The sequence below is a fragment of the Delphinus delphis genome, chromosome 10 (genome assembly GCF_949987515.2).
Source record: "Delphinus delphis chromosome 10, mDelDel1.2, whole genome shotgun sequence".
NCBI classification, from domain to species: domain Eukaryota; kingdom Metazoa; phylum Chordata; class Mammalia; order Artiodactyla; family Delphinidae; genus Delphinus; species Delphinus delphis.
In genome coordinates, this window is record NC_082692.2 from 95,185,074 (window position 1) to 95,200,356 (window position 15,283).

The 15,283-nt window shown below is 42.5% G+C and overlaps 1 protein-coding gene across 4 annotated transcripts in view; it reads left to right on the forward strand.

The window, feature by feature from the left end:
• The window catches only part of GRM7 (glutamate metabotropic receptor 7), an 859,725-nt gene extending 852,331 nt beyond the window's left edge, over positions 1-7,394 (forward strand). For 2 of the 4 annotated variants that reach the window (XM_060022946.1, XM_060022951.2), the window contains one exon: positions 6,171-6,302. Coding sequence is in view for 2 of the 4 variants with exons in the window: in XM_060022949.1 (XP_059878932.1) it covers positions 6,171-6,413 (243 nt within the window). In the remaining 2 variants the exon portion in view is untranslated. Of the gene's footprint in view, positions 1-6,170 lie in introns of all 4 variants that reach the window. The other 2 variants (XM_060022949.1, XM_060022947.1) reach the window with 2 other exon arrangements.
• Positions 7,395-15,283: the final 7,889 nt, after the last annotated feature.

Consider the following 15,283-nt stretch of genomic DNA (forward strand, 5'->3'; position numbering starts at 1 on the left):
GAGCACATTTGTCACTGGACGTACACGTTCTAAGCTCAGGCTGACAAGGGTTTCAGCTCTCATGTGCAAAAAGAAGTGTGTTTCTGCAGTCTAGTTAATACCTGTATTTCACATTTCTGTACTTCTTTGGGTGATTGTACACCGGGCAGAGTGCGGCACTGCTGTCTAGTGTTCCTTAAGTGCAGGGTGGGTGCGATGTGCCTTACAGAGAAAAGGACACATGTTAGGTAAGCTCTGTTCAGCCATGGGTTGTAGCCCTACTGACAATGAGTTCAATAGTAATGAATCAACACGAGATGTTAAACAAAGTTTCTTTAAACAGAAACAAACATACCACAAGGTTATGTATTGATTGGTTGACAAAAATGTTGTGACCTGAGGCTCACAGGAACCTGGCCCTATACCTCCCCTAGGAGCAATGGCTTAGTATTCACTAATTCAGTGTTTATAGCAACTTCACAGAATACAGCAACTGTGACTAATAAGAAGTGGCTCTATCTACTTTTCTTTTCTTTTTTTTTTAACGATCTGCCTTCCTCTAGTAGAATATAAGCGCCATAATAGGAGGAACTGCACCGCAGTGTAACACAGCCATATCGCCCCGCCTATAACAGTGTCTGACACATAGTAGGTGCTCAATAAATATGGGTTGAATTGCACTGAACCGGAAAATGTTCCAGGATACAGACTATTTTTCCCTAGCTTTGTGCCTCCGATTTTTAGCCAAACTACTAGCACTCTGTGAACTCTTGGTAACAGGTGATGAAATGAATGAAGGATGACGGACTGTGAATCTCCTGCCCCAAAAAGAGTGAGGCCGGGATTTCAGCTCCAGCTTTTCATCTGTGATCACTAAGTACCGTTCTGCTACTATTTTATCACTACCGCCTTATTTATAACGTTATCCTTAAGAAGGGCTTTGATGCACAGCTTCAATATTGGATGCATCATCGCGCTGCAGAATGCTGGGATCCATAATATACTGAAACCGCAAATACGCAAAAGTGTTTCGATGCCCAGGCAAAGGGCATAATGAGAAAAAGCGGAGATCTGTGATGCAGTAATGCAGTGCATCTTTATTTTCCAAGGCAAACGTATACAGCCTCAATCAAATTACCCAGATATTAGCTTGGCTAAGCTGAAAGATGTTTCAAAACAGAGACTTTATATCTTTGCCTTAAATGCGTATTTTAAGAACCGTGTAAACCTGTGCTTGACGTTCTACATCTTAAAGCACCAATTAGGTTTTTTAAAGAAACACAAGTGTTCATTGACTCCTTTCATGGCAGAATTGAAAATTGATTTCTCAATTTTAGCTGGGCTATGGTGGCCCTCCTTGGATGCTAAAGTGGGAAAAAAGAGTGCTGTGGTTTAACTTACAAATGAAATCTGAGGAGCTATAACAATGGTTAGCTTTGTACAGAATAGCACCACAGGGACCCGAGGGAAAATAATGATGGCCAAGTGCATGATGTTGCCACGTATTTTCTGTGGTCTATTTCCCCCATAGGATCCTCGTAGAGCCGACAAGAACTTCAGAGAGCAGAGGCCCTTCTATGATAACACATACTAAATAATACATATATTATTACATATAGTAATAAATACTGAGCAATGACTATATATTACACACTTCCTACGCAGTTGGAAGAAAAGGTCCTGGGAGAGCTAATGTTGTAAACATGAGAAAAAGTGATGCACCCTGGTTGTGTTAAGGACGACAAAGGAAAAACAGAAAGGCCACGAAAGAGGAGCAGGGACACCTGGCTTGAATTCAGGGGGTCAGGAAAGGCTCCCTGGAGAAAGTGACTTTGGGAAACTACAACCCAAGAAAAGAGCAGGAGGTAACCAGTTAAGGAAACTGTTGAGTCCGTGGTATGACTATCTTCACCTTTCTAGATATTTCCAGACATGTCTCCCATGTGATCTTACTAATCTACATTTCCACCAGTGTGGCCTAAGAATTTCTGCTTCTTCACACCCTCACCAGTTCATGGCATCAGCACACGTTTTTATTTTGTAAGGATATGGGCATGAAATACTATCTTCTTATGATTTTAATTTGTATTTTTCAAATTGATGAGGTTAAGCATTTTTCTTCTTCACTACAAATTACCTTTTTATACCTTCCTTTTTTAATTGAGTTGTCTTTTATACATTTCAAAAATTTGGGGTACCAATCATTTGTCAGTTAAATATGCAGCAAATAGTTTCTCCTGGTCTATAGCTTTGTTACCTAACTCTGTAACTGATGCTGTTTTTCAGACACTAGCACTGTTTGTTACTGGAAACAGAAAGTAGAGTCCATCAGTAAGAAAAGAGTTAGAGAAACTTTTCCGTGTGGATAAAAGAAACCTCTACAGTAACTACGATGACCAAATCATCATAAATAAATCTTAAAACCACAAAGTTATATGAAAAACAGTTTGCGAATGACTATGGGCAGAATGATACCACTTTTGTCGATATTTAATAAAAAACACAAAGCAATGCCTATCTATAGTTTATGGGCAATAAGACAATAGCGGTATGAACCCACATTGGGAAGGACCCAGACCAATAGGAGAATGGTAGCCTTGGGGGGGGAGGGGCAGGAGAAGACTGGCAGTGGGGATGGGGAAGTCTGGGGGGTGCCCGGGTGGCTTCTGCTCTGCTTTATTTCCCACGGGTGGATGGAGGGGCACGTGGAGCAAAGATGTCAATATGTTAACGTCTTATTTTGGAGGCTGTGATATATTATGTTCACCTTCTATAGCTGTTTGAATCACTTCGCACACACACACTTGATAAGTACATATCTACACACACGTATAAAATGTTTAAAATAGCTCAGGAAAACACACAGTCTTTGTTACTAAACTACTACAGAATTCCTTGTTATTTAAAAAATAAGAAATTAAATATGGGGTACAGAAAAGAGCCCTATTTCATTTTACTTATTCACTGTTTCCCATAATTCAGTGTTTCTTACAATATCCATTAGACTCAAGTTCTTCTCCATTTTTGTCTTTTATCCTTCACTTTCTATAATCTGAGTGACAAGCACTTCACAGAACACACTCTGAGAAATTTTTGTGGGACAAAAAGGCTCAGAGAAAATTAAAGAGAAAACAACTAATTCACTGAAGTTAATTGAGCTTGATTTTGACAATATGCCAAGAATAAGTTGGAATGTCTGACCTTTCTTAACTAGCAAGGGTGTGTTAGTAATTCATTCCAGAAACCAGTGTCCACAGCACTGCCTCACTGTAAACATCAACTCTTCAAGATCCCTTGCTTTGAGAACTTCTGATAAAGATAATTTTTTAAATTCAATAGGGACCATGCCTTACATTCCTATTGTTCCTGGAAACTTATAATTTTATAAGAGAAAAAAATTGTAGCTATTTAACAATAAAAAGCCTATTTCCTTAGAGAGTATTTCACTGCACGACTATTTAGAGCTAAGCAATTTTCTTTCCTAGGCCATAAACTACATTGCTATTCAAATAAATGGGAGTTATCAGACACCAGAGACACTTATTTTATTTACTCATAAGGCTACAATGGTTTAAAAATAAACATTCCAATACGTTGGTCAGTGCTCTGAAAAGTCCAGAAATTGTCATTCTAGGAGTTCGGGATTTTTGAGCATGAGCCACCCGTTCTCCTTGCTTGGCCCTGCCGTAAACCTTTCTCTGCTCTTAAAAAAAAAAAAAAAAAAAAGGAAAAGAAAGAAATCGTCATTCTAGGATTTACACAACTCCATTATCATTTTGCTGCCATGTCTCTCAGCTGTTCTGCAAAGAAAGCATGCACTGGGGCTAATCATCTATACAGAAGTTTGTAATTTAAAAATACATTTATGCATTATGTTATCAGATGAGAAACTAGGATATTTCATACATTTGTGCCATTAACGACCCACAGGGTGACAATTATTCTACTTATTTTACAAAGGCTCAGAGAAGTTCAGTGTCATGGGACCAGTCTAGATCATATCTCAAGTAAGCGCTAGAGCTGAATCAGACCCTGAGTCAGGTGAGTCCAAACGCAGCATCATCAGCCCTCATCTCAAGGTTACCAGAGAACACAAGAAGATAATCTGTGCCAAGCAAAAGTGAATTCCCGTTATTATCATCACTTCTAGTTCTTTTTTTAATATAACCTCATCTTGATTATAGTTTAATGCAAACAAATGCTCAGATTTGCAATTCATGGACAATATTTTCTAGGTTTCTTACTCTTTCGACAAAGATTCTTCCTGAGTAATTGGTGTTTTAAAGTAAACTGAGGAATTTCAAATACGTTTGGCTTTTTTCACTAGACCGTTATGGTTATATAGAAAATAATCTTAATTAACCATGCAATAGAGGTTGTCTTCGATATTTAGGTCAGTATAAGCTTCTGGGTTTTGTGTTTGTTTTTCTTCCCTTTGTCCTGAGGATAATTACTATGTTGGCATTTGACAAGGCATGCTGTGACTATTTCTTGCAACTGTCAAGCTGGGGTTCTCTAGCTGCAACACTGTAAATAGACTTCAGCGTTAAAAAAAAAAAAAAAAATCTTTAGAAAGTTTTCCTACACGTCCTCAAATCAAGCATATCATTGACAACAACGAAGGCTGTGATAACAATGAGAACCTTCTTAGAAGACCGAGGCATTGATGAAGCCATGCATTTATCAACTGAGGACGCACAGTGACCAGTCTCATGACGGATTTTCCAGGAGACCCTCAATTTCATATAATTATAATATATATAAGATATAATAATACAATAACATAATTTTGTCATTCTAATTTTAGTTAATTAATGCAACATGATTGACTAGAGAAATGAGCCCACATCTTCAAACCAGAATTTGTCAGAAGGAGAGTCTCAATATTTAATCCAGAACCTAAGATCAGTCTTGTTGTATATACTTCTGTAACATACTGGCTGCATTTCTCAAAGTTCAGATACAAACCCTCTCCTAGTATGTTACTGTGGCTTCTCCCTGCCTCTAAATTCACACAGAAATCCCTACTTAAGAGTTCTGGGGACTTCCCTGGTGGCACAATGGTTCAGACTCCGCGGTCCCAATGCAGGGGGCCCAGGTTCGATCCCTGGTCAGGGAACTAGATCCCACCCGCCTGCTGCAACTAAGACCCAGCACAACCAAATAAATAAATAAATTAATTAAAAAAAAAAAGAGTTCTGGAAGAATTCTTGCAACTTGTTTGTGTTAAGTGAACAAAAGAATTTAGAACCTAAGAACAGTAAGTAAAGTCATCAATAAATGCTACATGATGGTTATCTTGTATCCAACAGAAGCTAATACAAAACCACAAAGCATGTCTCATGACAGCAGGTATAGAGAACTAAAACATAAAGCAGGGATGTACCTTGGGATCTCGGTGTCTTTATTTCCAGCACAAGGACAGGAAACGGTCTGATTGACTCATCAGCTGCTCACCAGTGCCTCGCCTCTTGTCTGCCATATGGTAGGCAGCTGACAGATACCTGAATAAAATAAACGAATGAATGAGTGAGGGAGTGCATGAAGATGAGTCCTGAAATCGCTATATCAAATAGAAAAAGAAAGTAGTGTACATTTAAGAAAAACAAATGTAGCCTGTGCATGTTGAAATTCTGGGCAGATTTAAGTAAGCTTCAAACCTTGCTGGAAACAATTCTGCAAATTACCATTTACAACTTACTGATGAGAACACTATAAAAGTCAACCTATAGTAATTTGACTGTGTAAATCAGAACCAGAGAAGGCACTCTGGTTGGTCTAATCTGTAGCCAACCTCAATTAATCCCAGTGACCCAGGACAGACCTTTGCCAAGCAAGGGCCATTTATTATGAGAAGGTCTGGGAGAAGATCACAAAAGGAAATTTACTGCAACATGGGTGGGTCCTTTGAGCTAATTCGAAAGCATGACACGGACTGATCAATGTATTCACGGTACGGACCATAAAAAAGGAGGTTGGAGATATTGCAGAATAGAGAACCCAGATGGTTTGAGAATTGCTGGGCACAGCAGATTTTAGTGGACAAAATCCTACAAGCAGTCAAAGAAATCCAGCACGATTTGCATTGTCCCATCTTGCCCCGGCACCCAAGTCATCATAGGTCTAATTCTGCTTCTACCTTTGCAAATAGAGTCATTGTCACGACTGACTCTTTCACATTTTTCTTTCAGGCCCTGCTGCAAAAAAGAAGTATGTCAGTTATAATAACCTGGTTATCTAACCTTTTCCATTCCATGGAACCCTGGAGGAGGAAGACCCTCAGTTATTTTGTCACCCAACCTGGCATAGGACTCTTCTGCTCCTGCCTGCTGCCCATCACCGGAGGAGCATCCCCGGCTGGGAGACCAATGATAGAGGATCCAAGTGTCCTACACAGCTGCTTTATGAAATATTCTTACTTTATCTTGGCTTAATAAGTCACTGGCAAGAGCACTGCCAACTCGGCTGCAATTCTGGACCTTCCCTACCAAAGGGAGCGTTGAGACTCAAGTCCCACCTTGGCTCTTTAGGGTGAACCTCTGAGAGCCTTAGTGACTGTTTTGGGGCTGAACTGTCTTTCTATGTCTGTACTTCCAGGCTGCAAGGTTTTGAAATTTTCTGTACAGTTTGTGAGGACTTTTGCACTTTGCCATCCAATGTTGTACCTCAGTTCACTGTTTGTTTTCGAACGCCCTCTTTCCATAGAACCCTATCCTCTCAGATGGCGGGATATTTGGGAAAACCTTAAAACAATTAAAATTTTAAAAAGCTCTCAGCAGACGAAAATGAAAAATGTATGTACCTGACTGTATAATTATGATGATAGTACCGCTGCAAATCACGTTATTTTTTTTAAGACAAAAAAGATATTTAAAGACCAAAAACTGTGCTGGGAAGGTACACCCCACCTATCTTTGGTATAAGATAGGGCACACGGAAGAAAGGTATTGGCCGAACGGAAGAGAGGTCTTGATCTTCGGAATGCATGCCAGTAATGTATTTTACAGTACGCGTTAATCACTTATGTTCACTATTTGTATTTGTGTTCTCTTTTGTTATTTTAGTTAGGATATGGGTGTTTTGCAATAATTTTAATAATGACTAAGCTATCTGAAGAAAAGAATACGGATTTTTCACGTCTTGAGGTTTGGTTCATGCCCCCCTATGACTGACCAGTGTGATAAGGACTTTAAAAACAAAAAGCATGTGTGTTTTCTACTGTTTGTAATAAGTACTTTCGTTAATTCTGCTGCTCATGTGCCAATTTAGTGGAAAAACACCCTCGCTGAACAATACCCCTTTCCATTTTCTTTCAATTCTGTGATATTGTCCAAGAATGTATCAATAAAATACTTTGGTTAACTTTTTTATTTCCCGCAATAAATATTTTTAGTTGTTTAATCCCTTTTTAGTGACAGTTGATTTCATACAGATTTTAAGTTAGGGAGGAATGCAGACAGCCAAATGTGTTAGAACAACAAGTTGTAGCCCACAGTGAAGCTGGAGCTGATATGCATGTATTCACCCAGAGGTGCTAAATCCTCTCACAGAAAAGCTGTCACTAAGCCCATGCATTTTGTTTCTTTGTAACTGAAGTTGATACGTGACAACCTCAGACATTTTCTCAGAAAATTACCTAACCAAGATAGCGAAAGTGCTGGAGGGAAGAGAAAATAAAGAAGAAACACTGGCGTCAATAAAAAGCAGTCTGGGGCAATGTAGTGAAAAGATAAACATCTCCCCAAAACTTAACCAAAAGAGAAGTAGAGATAACTATCATACAGCATTTGCCTCTGTTTTCAAATAAACAGGTTGGTCACGCTGATAGTAAGATTAAGACCTGGGTTTACTAAAATTCAACAGTAGGAAAGGCCCTCACAGACCAACTCTAGTAACTTGGGTGTCAGGAACATACAATAATGTCTATTTGCAGAGGGTGGCATTGGTCCTTAGCACTCAGGCTTGGACCCCCAAATCCAAAATGGATTTCAAGGAACCACTGCGCATCTGTGACTCATTTTCTACTGTGAATAATAAAGCCCACACCTGATTTTACCTTTGGCATCTGGTGACCTCTTCCTGCCGCCCCTCAGCTCTCTTGGCCCAGGTAACGTTGTGTGCAAAGAAGAGAAAACTCATTTCACTGTCGGACTGAGAAAAACGAATCTATCTCCCGGGTTTTCCTATCTCTGAAACACCCTTCAAAGGACAGACCATGGGGAGAAACGCAAATCACAGCAGAAATGAGTTGGGATTATCCACATTTTCAAGCTGTACAGCCAAACGATGTACTATGAAACCCGGCTCCCCTTCCTGCTAGCTGCCCTGCAGGGAGTTACAGAATATTCTAGAAACATTCTGAAGCGTCCGTTTCCTCAACTGGAAAACAAGTTAATACTACTACCTATCTCCCGGGGCTGGGAGGATTAAGAAGACTCCATGGAAGGGCTTAGAACGGTGCTTGGCATTTGGTTAACTTACTATACACGTTAGCTATTATGACCAGCACTCCTACAAGGCATGTCAGCACCAACATGGTTTTTACATTTTGTCTTGAAAATAAAACTGTGTGTATTGCTTTCTCATTCCAGACGTGGAAATGGAATCTGTAAAATAACGCGTGGGCAAGCCAGGCCGCCTTCTGGCTACGTGGTAGAAATAATTTTCACAAAGAAGTTACGTAAGAGTCTTTCCTGATAATGCAGAACCCAGAGTGCACAGGAAATAACAAAAGCGACTCCACTTAGGACTGGAAAGAGCTACGGTCAAAGACCTTTGCTCTGCTCCTGGATTCTCGGGGCAGGATGGAGGTAACGGTGCTCAGGTGATGATAGGGAACGAACCTAAAGCTTCCGTAGCACTACGTACAAGGCGTTGTTCTTTTTATATATTACATACTTTACGTGCATTCTACGCTCCATCCCTATCATATGCATTACAATGTATGCTTTATATACGTTAACTTATTTCATCCTCAAAATGCAGTTCCCAGCCATTGTCCACAATCCCCGTTCCTAACCCAGTAGTTGAGTTCAAGTGTGTCTGTCGCGCCGTAGGACAGTGTTATTAGAACTACTTCTAATACGTGAGCATATATGAGGGTGCGTTGTCAAGAGCAGGCAGCTAAATGGACGTCCACTCGCCCCAAGCCACACATACTCCCTGGCTCTTCCTCAAATAAATCAAGAATATCCCACCTTGGGCTTCCCTGGTGCCACAGTGGTTGAGAGTCCGGCTGCCGATGCAGGGGACGCGGGTTCGTGCCCCGGTCCGGGAAGATCGCACATGCCGCGGAGCGGCTGGGCCCGTGAGCCATGGCCGCTGAGCCTGCGCGTCCGGAGCCCGTGCTCCGCAACGGGAGAGGCCACAGCAGTGAGAGGCCCACGTACCGCAAAAAAAAAAAAAAAAAAAAAAAAAGAATATCCCACCTCTATTCTCTTGCCTAACAACCCTTCTCTCTCCCCAAGTATCTGCCTGCTTCACTTCCTCACTCCTTTCCAGTTTCTTCTTAAACATCGTCACGTCAGAGGTCTTTTCTGACCATATTGAACAGGGCAGTCCCCCGCATCGCAGTGAACCCATCAACCTGCCTTATTGTTGTTTTTTTAACAACACCTCATTATCTGACTTCACAGATTTGCTTCTTTGTTTTTGTCACTCCCCTCTGCAGTAAGATCTAGGAGATAAGAGATACTCTCTGTTTTGCTTACTATAATATCCCAGTACTCAGAAGCGCTTGACAAGAAATAGGCACTCCATCAATATTTGTGAAGGAACCAGTCAAAGAAAGAATGAAAGGATGACGCTAAAGAACTGGAGAATACAGAAGGAGGGCTGGGGAGCCCAGGCAGGTGGGTGTAGAGGCTCTGTGTCCAGAGGGACTGAGGCTGGATCTGTAAGAACAGACAAAGCTCCAGTGACCAAGAGGGAGAGAAAGGAGACATGTGAAGACCTGACACTCAGCCTCAGCAGTAAAGGAGAAGCTACTACTATTAGGAGGGGTTTCTTGTCATCAGAAGATGAACCGGTCTTCCTAGGAAGTGACATGGGAAATTGTCCAGATAGTGGGATATTCTACAACAGAAACCCTTTCATCTGATGGAGGAAGGAAAATGACAGGGAGATGCTACAGCAGGAAGGCCCTGGATTCAGAATCAGAAAGCCTCGGTTAGAGCACTGAGCTCTACCACTTTCCAGCCTTGCAATCTGCAGAAATCCACACCCCTTCCCCTCTACAATGGGAGTAAGACATTCAAGTCTTTTCATGAATCAGGCCGCTCTCTGTGAACTTGCTCCACAATGTTAACTTCATTATCAAAATTTGTCAACCAAGTCTGAACACAATAATCTAAAAGTGTTGCAGGGTGTCCTGGGGGCCAGGAGGGGAAGAAGAATCGCTTTGTTGCGGTCAGTGATGAACGCAGCCTAAGGCATCCGGCAGAGCGTCCGGCCGCCACTTCACACACACAAAAGCAATTAGGCACCAATGGACTAACCCGCAAATCCTCCGACGCATTGCTGCTGCTGCTACATTATTTCTTATTTGACATTTCCCCCCTCTAAATTACCTTCGGGTGAAATTCTACTCACAGCTTCATTCGCTGAAGATCCTTTGGGATCTTGTAGCTTCACTGCAACTAAAATAATTTCATCTTTGCTTTAAGTGTATTCTGGGAATCTTAAAAGTATCACAAATTTAAGCAAATTCCAACTTTCAAGCCCCCTCGCTCTGTTGCTCTTACTTGAATAGAACATAAAATTAAAAATAAATATAAATGAATAAATAATCTTTAGGTAACTGACTGATCATGCCCTCTCTCGACTGTCTGTTTAGATCCTGATAGTCATATCTATTCTCTATCCTGCCCACTGCCATGGGGGTGATGAGCCTGCTTTACCCATCCTCCGCCAAGGTGGTGATACCACTCTGGGCGATGAGAGCACCCAGAGTAGGGCCCTGGAGGCTTCCGCCAGAAACCCATGACTTGACACGTCAGTGCATTCATCGGCATTGCACAGACATAGCTGTGGTCACTTCTCCAGTTAGAAACTAGAACCCCCCCCCCCAAAATGGCAGGAATAATCATCCTGTGGGAAGGGAGGAAGGGAGGGAGGAGAGAAAGAGAAGTGAACCGGAGCAAAATCCAGCCTGTGAAAATCAACAGCAGTTCTCTGACTCTCCATCACAAGAGAGAAGTCAGACCATCAGTGGTAGCGTTTCATAAATCTTAAGTGGCTTCCCGGGCTGGCTTTTTTCTCTCAATTGTTAAGAAGACATCGTGCTCATCGTCTTTACGGGAATCCTGCCAGGGAAGCCAATCAAGTCCACAAATGATTCCCAAGGTCTCCCCGCTTTGAAGTTCTGGCTGTGGCACCGCCTGCGGACTCTGAGCATGTCCCCATCCCTCGGGACTCCTTAAGGGGACGGGGGAGGGCAGGGCCTGTCTAGGAACCTACAGGACAGCCCTTGGACCGTCACACTCCCAAACTCATCCCCGAGGCCTGGGCTCACACACTGGCTGCTGATCCTGATTGTGACCCAGTGGATTTATTTTCTTTGGCCATTTTGCTTGGCCAACGGGTAATGCAATTAATGGCCAGAGAAGTGTGGGCAACTTAACCACCTGTCTTACAGAATATACATTTCTCTCATTCACATGGCCAGCCTGGCATCTGCCTTTCATTGATACCAAGTCTTCATCATGTTTCATGTCTCATATGCCCAGGTGTTTATCTTGCCTCTTCCTGTCCCATGCTTTTCCTCTTTAAAAGAAGTTAGTAAGAGCCATGAATAAAGAGAAAGTGGAGGCAAGGTGCAAATTCTCATTTCTTTCCTACAACGTTTATCTTATACAAATGCTTCTTAAATTTTCATGTGTCTAGGAGTCACCTGGGGAGCTTCTTAAAAACGCTGAGCAGGTAGGGCCCAGGGTCCTGCGGTTCTAAGAAAATCCCCAGGGACGACTGTCCTGGTACTTGAACTGGAATTTGATTCTCAGCCCTGATGGTACATTAGATTCACCAAGGGGCTTATAAAACAGATCCATGACCAGACCCCACTCCAGAGAGTCTGTTTTAATCAGTCTGGGGTAGAGCTTGAACATTTTTTTTTTCTCTGTAAGCTTCCCAGATGACTTTCATCTGTAGGATGGAGGGTTAATGCTCTAATACAGTGCGTCTCAAGCCTTAGTGGGCATGAGAATTTCCTGCAGGGCTTATCGAAACACACAATACTGAGCTCTAGAGTTTGATTCAGCAGATCCAGGATGGGGACTGATAATGTGCATCTCAGACAAGTTCTCAGGTTACGCTGATACTCCTGGGTCCAGGCACAATACTTTGAGAACCGCTGGTCTAATCCAAGCAACCAAACTACTCTTCCCACAGTCTGGCTTTGCACATGACAAAAGGTTTAAACGAACAAGCGAAAGACATTTTTACTGGCTCTCACACATTTTGCAGACCTGCCTTCATTCTGCACTTACGATTAGGGTTAGAGTTGTAGGTTCCCATCATTGTTTCATGGACATCTGCATTTGCCCCCTAGAATTCTTTGAAATCTATTCAGTAGCTTCTGGGAAAGTTTGCTATGTACCCACCTGTGTCTCTTTAAATCATGTTTCTTTTCTTTCCTGGAGTCATGACCAGAGATGCAGAATTCTACTCTTAAGTGCCTCTCCCTGCTCTTGGGATTGTCATCTTTTTATTTCTGGTCTCGAATTCATTACCATATTTTGAGTTTTTGAAATCTGTTTTCTAAAGCCTCATCTGGCCACTGGGCTACGTGCAGGCTGCTGCCCCTGGCTCATTTCCCCCAAGCTTCCTCTTTACCAGGTCTTCCTTGCTGGTCCAAATTAGGTTCCGAGAAGCACTTCTTTTCTCTTCACCGCCCCTTGGGTGTTATGATAGGCAGTGGTAGAGCATTCAATCAACAAAGGATCTCAGCACCTACCACATACCAGGCACTGTCCTAAATTCTTGGGGAAACAGCACTTAGGTAAGAAGACAAACCCCTTGCCCTCAAGAAGCCTGAATTCTAGACGATGTGTCAAACATTTCTCAGATGCTGCTCTCTGATCCAGAGGTGACCTCTTCAGGATGGGCAAGCAGATTCACAGTCCAACACTCCAACCCAGAGCTGTCCTCTCCTCACTGAGCTTCTTCTCTTCTTCCATGGCTCCCTCACTTGCACTTAGAAAATCTGGCCACACCAACTCTTTATTCCGTTTGCTGTTCCTTTATGTTTTGCTATCCTGTGGGCTCCAAGAGCACATGGATACCCAAGCAGGAACACCCCCCAGGCATGTGCACACCTGGTTCCATAGTTGAGAAGGTGCCTTTGCCTCTTAACTGCAGAGACCTTTTTAGGACAAGAAAAGGAAATCCTAGGGAACCATTACGCTAAATTTGAGCCAGTCAGCCAGCTGCATCCATTGTTAGAGCAACTGGCATATTTATTGTTACTGTCGCCTTCGAACAAACAGGGCTCTGCAAGCTCTGCATTGGCTACTGAGCAGGACAATGACAGAGTTCATCTTGGTGACTGTCACCCTCCCAGGGAACATTTACTACCAGAGAAATAGGTCAGGCAAACCACAGTGATCCTTGAGCCAAGGGGGGCAGGGCCGCCCTTGCTGCTGCCTGGACATTTTGCGCATGAATTCATCAGGTACTTGGTATATGCTCAGGATTGTTTTAAGCAATTCATATTCCCCCCGCTTAACCCCTATGTGGGAGGGACTAATATTATCCTCATTTTCAACAGTAATAATGAGAATAATTTCCCTCATGCCATGCAACTGATAAGTGGCAAAGCTGGGACTGGAAGCCAGATCTCACTGACTCTGGACCCAATACTATAAACCACGCAACTGTAACGCCCACAACATGGTTTCTTGTTCACCCCAAAACGGCACTTATGATCACCACAAATAAAATGATAAATCCCTAGCCACAACCAGATAAGTATATGTATGAATAATACATTATAATAATTATTATAATAAGATAGACTCTTTAACAGTATTTAAAGTAATTAAGAATGTTATAGAAAGACGTCCATAGTTATTTTCGAGATGATTCTAACTACATAAATACATATACCAAGATAAATCTTGAACAAAATGTACAAATGAGCTACACAAATATGAATTATTTTATATTCAAAAATCCTTTCCTGTACTTTTGGTTTCCTTTGCAATGAACATGCGCTATATTTGCAATCAGCGGGAAAAGTTAATTTTAAAATCATCCTAAGATGGCAAGCGAGCACAGCGTGGTCCCTGCTCCCTACTCAAGTTCATCTCTGGATATAAACTCTACAGCAACTCTTCTGGGCCTTGCATTTATAGGAGAATTTCCTGCGGGTGGGGGGCTTTGGAAAAATACTGACTCACAGGCTCCACGCTAATTCAAACAGAAATTTTGGAGGGACAACTAGACATCGATGTATTTTTTGTTTGTTTGTTTTGTTTTTTTTTTCGGTACGCGGGCCTCTCACTGTTGTGGCCTCTCCCGTTGCGGAGCACAGGCTCCGGACGCGCAGGCTCAGCGGCCATGGCTCACGGGCCCAGCCGCTCCGTGGCACGTGGGATCCTCCCGGACCGGGGCACGAACCCGCGTCCCCTGCATCGGCAGGCGGACTCTCAACCACTGCGCCACCAGGGAAGCCCCACTGATGTATTTTTAAATCTCCCCACAGCACGGTTTTAAGAGAAACACGGATATGAGGGACGACGACTTGCACGGATGGATACCGGGAGCTCAGGGTGATGCGCCATCCCACGCACTGTAGCACTCACCTCCCACCTGCCCCCAGCACACACGACCCAGCAGAAGAGCCAACGCCCCAAGGGCCAGAGTGGGAGCGACACATGGAGTTATGCATGTGCATCTTCATCACAGACACACTGTTTAAAAAGCTGCATACATGCGCAAAACACACTTAGAATACATACTCGTATTATACACAATCAATTCCAGATAGATTAAGGATATAACTGTCCAAAAAAGGCCTAAAAAAAGAATATACAGAGGAGTATCTTTCTGTCCTTGTGTGTAGAAAACATGTTCTTAAAGCAGATAGGACATTTCTCCAAAGAAGATATACAGACTGCCCACAGACACATGAAAGAATGCTCAACATCATTAATCATTAGAGAAATGCAAATCAAAACTACAATGAGATATCATCTCACACCAGTCAGAATGGCCATCATCAAAAAATCTAGAAACAATAAATGCTGGAGAGGGTGTGGAGAAAAGGGAACCCTCTTGCACTGCTGGTGGGAATGTGAATTGGTAC